The sequence below is a fragment of the Ochotona princeps genome, chromosome 13 (assembly GCF_030435755.1).
Source record: "Ochotona princeps isolate mOchPri1 chromosome 13, mOchPri1.hap1, whole genome shotgun sequence".
Classification (NCBI taxonomy): domain Eukaryota; kingdom Metazoa; phylum Chordata; class Mammalia; order Lagomorpha; family Ochotonidae; genus Ochotona; species Ochotona princeps.
Genome location: NC_080844.1, coordinates 46,382,328 through 46,388,695, shown reverse-complemented (window position 1 = coordinate 46,388,695; position 6,368 = coordinate 46,382,328). Strand labels below are relative to the sequence as shown.

Sequence of the window (6,368 nt, the reverse complement as noted above, 5' to 3'; positions counted from 1 at the left end):
GCCACCCTATCTGTTTTATGCTTTCAAATTCAGGTCTCAGCCTGGTTCCCCACTGACACTCCCTCCACCAGCCTCCCACTCTGATGGGAAACAGGTAGAGCAGGGTGGGCTCCAGGCTCTCTGTGCCTCTGGCCAGCAAGTGCCTGGAACTGTCTGTATAGAAATGCAGTTTCGCTTGTTCATTTGTTTTATTGGTGCGTTCTCCTGCGCCTAGCTGCGCAGGACAGAGCTGCCCCTGTGTTGGCCCCCACCAGCTCCCTGCTGTCTTGCAGGGACCGCAGCCAAGCACACTGCAGTGTCAGCACAGCTGGGACTCCAGAGACAGGGGAAACTTGGGGAAAGAAGTAAACTGAGACTAGGTGAGATCTCCTGCCAGGACCCTTTGCAGCCTTCCTCCCCTGCTGCCACTTCAGGACTGCCTTTTAGGAAGAGTCTCACAGCAAGCTGTGCAGGAACCTACACCCCATTTCTGAATCTCTTCCAGAACAGAGCTGACCCCCACACCCACTCCCACCCGCCACCCCCGGGCTCTGCACTTAGTAGTAATCGCTCTCTTCACTCTCGGCGGCCTCCTCAGGGAGCAGGCTCAGTGGTGGCAGCTGGGAGAAGCCTGTGGAGTTCAGCTGGTCTGCACAGAGAAGAGGGAGCAGGAGAGAGAGGCTGGAGCGCCCACGTCCCCCTCCATGGGGCAGCACTTGCAGCACTCATGTGCACACACGCGTGCACGCACACACACACTCAAGGGCCCTTAGCCAGACCCTCCCTGAAGCCCCAGGACCCCTTACCTGGTGTGAGCACTGTCAGCATAGCCTGGGCCTCAGTCTGACCCAGGGCGTTTCGGGCGAGACACCTGTACACGCCCTCATCACTGGGGCGCACAGCCTGGATCTGCAGCCAGCCAGTCACCTCAAACCTCTGGGGGCCTCCCCTAAACTGGAGCCAGATGAGGCATCAGAAAAGGCCTTTGGGGCAAGGGGGTTGCCAGAAGCAGGTCTCTGCTGCCTGCGCCTACCTGCACGGAGACATGGGGGTCATCCCCTGGCAGCTGGACGTCCAAGCCATCCTTCCGCCACTCGATGGAGGCCATGGGATAGGCAAACACCTCGCAGCCGAAGATCACGTCCTGCCCGGTGACGTTCCAGATGTTGTGTGGCTGCGACACGATCTGGGGCTCTAGGGGAACAGAGGCAGGAGGCCTGAGGCAGGATGGCATGGGGGGGCGTTGCACAGCAAGACATAGGAGCCTGTGAGGGGACACAAGGCACACGGAGGGAAAGGCACGTCCCTGGACAAGCTACAACAGATACACTTGTGCACACCCAAACAGGGCTCTCCACACACACAGGGTGTGAGCACAGACACGGGGGGGGGGGATTACACATGCATGCACATGCACACACGCCATGAGGACACGGTGCACAAACAAGCAAGCATGGGCACCTACACCCTGGCTTGGCTGCCACACTCTGTCCCAGACTGCTCCTCTATCCCTATTCCACCCCCCCAGAGGGGCCCCTTCCCTGCTGTGTTTTTAACCAACACCCCCTTCTCTAACCAGGCCCTCCCCCACCACACACACACACACACACACACACCCACCCCTGGGGAATCCACAGGGCAACTGAGGAGAACCTGAAACCAGATCTGGAAAGCCAGCAGGAAACCTGAAGCCGGTAGGGGTGGTGAGTTTGTTGGGACCCCCGTGGGGATGGAAGGGTTTGTTTTCCTGGAAGCCTCAGCCAAGCCAGACTTGGAACTGGGGCTCAGGAAGTGAAAGCTACTAAAGCTGCCAGAGAGAACTGGAGATCTGAATGCCCCGGGCCCCTGGGATGTGGGGAGGGAGAGCTGGAACAACTGCCCCCTTCTCTGGTCCCCCAGACGCTAGAGAAAAGAGCTGCTGGGTTGGCTGATCTTGCTCAGAATCTCCCTCCCCCTTCACACACACACACAGCCTGATTGCGTCGCATAGGAACCTGCTGCCCCGGGCGAAATCTGGGGGTATTTTCCCTCTCTCCCTTGACTATATGCCTGCTGCCTCAGAAAGCTGGCCCCTGCTCGCTGGTTCTAGTGCTTTCCCGGGGCTCAGCGCCAGCAGGTGGCCATACACCTTCAGAGGGCGGCCTTTGAGGGCCCTCAAAGTACAGCACAGCGTTGTATGCCCGAGGCAAGACCCTTCCTGGCCACATTATAGTCGTTCTGCAGGCCAGAATTCAATACTGTCCGGCGTTAGGAAGTCCGGGTGCTGGGGAGAGTGACCCCCAAGCCGCGCATACCCGATTCGCAGGGCCCTGGGTGCGCCACGGTGAGGTTGGCGTCCGGCTGAGCGCGGGCAGCCTCTTGAAGGCGGCAGATCTGGGCGTAGGTGCGGCCGTCGGAGCCGCAAAGCGGCCGCTGCGAGCGGCAGGCACACAGCGGCTCCAGCATCTCTCCGCGGCTCAGGTCACCGTCCAGCCGGCACTCGAGCTGCTCCCCGCAGCGCCCGTAGAAATGAGCGCCGGGGTCTAGGTCGCAGAGCTGGCCTTCCAGGTTGGCGCATTCCCAGCAGCAGCCGCACGCGTCCAGCACCCGGCCCGCCAGGCAGCCCCGCGGCTCGGCGCACTCCTCCGGCCGGCAGAGCGCACATCCCTCGCCCTCAGCCAGCAGCCGCAGCCAGCCGCGCTGCAGGTAGTCCGGGCTAGGGGATGGTCTCCCGCCTGCCGGGGACAGAATCTGCACCAGCACTACCAGGAGCAGCAGGGGCAATGTCAAGGCTAGAGCAGCAGGCGGCTGCGGCATGGCTTCACCAGGAGTCCCTGCGAGCCAGCGCGTGGAGCATCAGCGGCGTCCAGCTAGGAAGGGAGGCCAGACCCAGCGGTCAGAAACAATGCCAGGGCCTTAAGACCACCCTCATTGCTCGGCCTTAGCACAGCCCCCTCTTCTCCAAGATCTTGGAGTTAAGCAGCCTTCTCACTCCCACCCTTAACATTAAAACCCCCAGAGTCACTCAGGATTATCCTGTGATGCGATTGGCAATTGATTGGGCTATTGGGGATGGGAGCTTGGAAGACACAGAGACCACGTTCAAGCCCACACTAACATACCAACAACCACGGATGTCACCCGGTTCTGACCCTCCTAGCCCCCAGAGATGCATGGGAGTGGACAAATCCAGGGAAAGTTGGCTAATGGAGAAGGTGGGCAGTGGTGCCTCTCCTGTATAGCCTGGATGCCAGGGCGCTCACCTGATATCCGGGCAGGAATAGACCCCTGATTGCGGTGCCCAGCAGGCGGTGGCGAAAAATGTAGAGGCACCCTGTGTGCGAAGGGGGCTGGCCGGAGGCTCTAGGCGAGAACCCACAACTTGGAGTCACTCGACGGTGCCTCCGCCCCCTCTCCCCGCCCCTCGAGGTCGCACCCGCCTTCCCCTAGTTGAGAGGCTGCGGGTTTTATGCAGCCGCAGGGGACCCTTTTCTGGCCATTTCCCCTGACCCAAAATCTCAAAATCCCAAGGAGAGCTCTGGAGCCCTAACCGGAGGAGCAGCCACTGTGAGGGAGGGAGGGAGGGAAGGGCTGAGGAGCGGAGACCGGAGCAGGGGTGGCTGGGGAGCTTCGAGGTTGGCTGAGAGGCTAGGCCCGTCCATCTGACTTCACAGTCCCTGGGGCCAGCTAGAGTGGCTGCATAATGGGAAGGCGGTTGGAGATCCGGTGCCAAGTCATTTTGTTGACATATGGGCGCTCCTGGGAGGGGGAGGGAGGGCAGGGCTAACCACTGGTGGTGTCGCCCAGAAGCCCAGGGCAGGCTTTCCGAGGAGGAAAAGGGGGCCCCTGCAAGCCTTGCCCCCGGCCCCCTGCTCCTTGGCCAAGGCCCAGAGACCCAGCGTTTGCGTCTGCCTTTCCCGGTCGCACCAGCTTCTTCCCTCCCACCCCACATCTGGCAGGAGCTCCAGCCCCCAGACGGCCGGGTGATTAGAGGTGGGAGCCGGCCGGCGGCCGCAGCCGAGAAGCAGGCGGGGCGCCTTTCGGGCGGCCGTCGCGCAGGGTCGGGATTACAGGGTTGTGCTGGCGAGGCTTGCAGGGCCCGGGGCACTCGGTCTCCGCAGCCGCCCCCAGCGCCACCGTGGCACTCCGGGGGCGGAGAGGAGACTTGCTGGAGGCCCCGCCCCGGCCTGCCCGTCCGCCTATCTCCAAGGCTCGAGGAAGCCGAGCCGCGGTCAAGTTGGTAAGGAAACGGAAACCGCCATTGGCAGCCAGGGAGGCGGCGGTTCTAAGTCAGGCTCGGTCCAGCTCAGCCGGGCCGCTGCCGCATGCGCACTGGTCCTTCCAGAACAAACACCTCCCTCCCCGCCAACTCCGCCCCTGAACTCGGCCGAGCCCAGGCATTTGGGGGTTCCTGAGCTGCAGAGACCCCATTCTGGCCGGAAGATCACTGACGAGACGGGCCAGGGCAAAAAACCGTGTTCGGCGGCTTAAACCAAAGTGCGACGAAACGGGCACTTCACGCGAATCCTCAAACTGTCGCGAGAGTTGGAACAGGAAATCTAGGAATGCAGAGCAGGAAAAGCCCGCGGGCTTTAAACCGGGGCGGGGGAGACGCTGGCAGAAACCTGCTGCGGCCGCCCGCCGCGGGTCACCCCGCGTCGTTGGCCTCGAGGGACCCTGAAGGGTCGGCCTGCGGCGGGAAGCAGCCGCTGAAAGCTTAGAACAGGCGCGGGAGGGGAAGTCCCTGGCGCTGACCGGCCAGACGCCCTAGGGCCGAGATGGCCGCCCTGAGGCCGAGTGGAAGCGACGGGGGTCTTAGGACCCGCAGCCGATCCTTATCCCACTTGATTATAGCCAGTTGTTTGCTTTCTGTCTTGGCTTTGGAGAAGCGGGAATCGTGCCTAACTCTCCACTTTATCTTATGGTCCCAGCCCCGCGACTGGAGGCACAGTAAATTCTCCGTCAATATTTGTGGATTAAATGTGAAAGACGTTTCCTGAGTGTCCCTGTTTAACTTGGGTTTTCTTCTGAGTTGTTGATGGAATGAGCGGTATAGACAGGGGACGAGCGCCCTCTGGCGGGCATGCGGCTGATGACCCGACACTCCGTGCAAACCTGGGACCCCAGGCCAGGGATGCTGACCCTGTATGGGGCTCTGCTTTTATTAAGTAGAGATTTTACCCTAGGAAGATACAGGCATCCCACGTGGGCACCACTTCTGATCCAGCTCCCTGTAAATGGGCAAGTGCTTAGGTCCCTGCCATCTATGTGGGAAGCCTGAAAGAAGCTCCTGGCTTTGGCCTGGCCCTACTCCCACTTCCCCACCATGAAGTCCATCTGGGGAGTGTACCAGCAGATCAGGTGAAAGTTCTCTTCCTAACTCTGCAGTCCAAATAAATAAAATGGAATATTAAAAAATATATGAAATCTGGACACATTCCCATATCTTCAAATGCACTGAGGCAGAACATCATGGGGCAAGAGGAACTGTGTGTCCTGCGTTACCTATCCACGATGATTCCATCATGGGCTCCACCTTCAGAACCTAACCCAGTTGCATCGCTTCTCAGGAATTCCACCTTTCAGCTGGATTGTTTCCATCCACAGAACCTTCTGCATAAGACTTTGGGGATCAAATCCTCCATCCGATGCTTCACTCCCCAAGTGAGCCGCAACGGGCCGGTATGCGCCGATCCGAAGCCGGGAACCAGGAACCTCTTCGGGTCTCCCACGCGGGTGCAGGGTCCCAAAGCCTTGTGCCGTCCTCGACTGCTTCCCCAGGCCACAAGCAGGGAGCTGGATGGGAAGTGGAGCTGCTGGGATTAGAACCAGCGCCCATATGGGATCCCGGGGCTTTCAAGGCGAGGACCCTAGCCGCTAGGCCACGCCGCCGGGCCCCAAATCTTTTTTTGTATTGGAAAATCATATACAGAGAGAAGGAGAGAAAGAGAAAGCTCTTCTATCCGATGATCACAGAAGGTGTAGAATGCTGTATGCTTTCCACTAGCAATCAGGCTGGAGTGCTCGGATTGTCACATATTTACTTTCTTTCAGCCCTTGATCCAAGAAATAGCTGGGCAGTGTAGTGACAGGATGAAAAAGGCCATTTTGTTGTTTGAGAAACCCTGTTGTCACACAGCTTCTGAAAGCAGTGCAGTGTGTAACCTTGAAGCAAAACAAATGGTCCAGGCCCTGGCGCCATGGCCTAGTGGTTAAAATCCTCACCTTGCATGCGCCAGGATCCCATATGGGTGCCGGTTCTAATCCCGGCAACCCTGTCCAGCTCCCTGCCTGTGGCCTGGAAAAGCAGTCGAGGACAGCCCAAAACCTTGGGACGCTGCACCTGTGTGGGAGACCTGGAAGAGCTCCTGGCTCCTGGCTTCAGATTGGCTCAACTCCAGCCGTCCCAG

General features: G+C 59.8%; 1 protein-coding gene across 1 annotated transcript; it reads right to left on the bottom strand.

Annotated features, from left to right (window-relative positions):
* Positions 1-522: 522 nt before the first annotated feature.
* On the bottom strand, positions 523-4,496 carry KAZALD1 (Kazal type serine peptidase inhibitor domain 1). The gene is made up of 5 exons (XM_004579945.2): positions 3,222-4,496; positions 2,274-2,828; positions 1,013-1,173; positions 786-933; positions 523-628 (listed from the first exon to the last, which is right to left on the bottom strand). Exons 2-5 carry the CDS (start codon positions 2,773-2,775, stop codon positions 537-539), a joined length of 903 nt encoding a protein of 300 aa, XP_004580002.2. The 5' UTR covers positions 2,776-2,828; positions 3,222-4,496; the 3' UTR covers positions 523-536.
* Positions 4,497-6,368: the final 1,872 nt, after the last annotated feature.

What these genes read in the sequence shown, in the direction of transcription:
- KAZALD1 (XM_004579945.2), bottom strand. Translation starts at nt 2,775, where the DNA reads ATGCCGCAGCCGCCTGCTGCTCTAGCCTTGACATTGCCCCTGCTGCTC. An exon ending in CCCAGGGCCCTGCGAATCGG is followed by an intron (nt 1,174 to 2,273) that starts GTATGCGCGGCT and finishes CTGTTCCCCTAG; the next exon opens with AGCCCCAGATCGTGTCGCAG. An exon ending in ACCCCCATGTCTCCGTGCAG is followed by an intron (nt 934 to 1,012) that starts GTAGGCGCAGGC and finishes ATCTGGCTCCAG; the next exon opens with TTTAGGGGAGGCCCCCAGAG.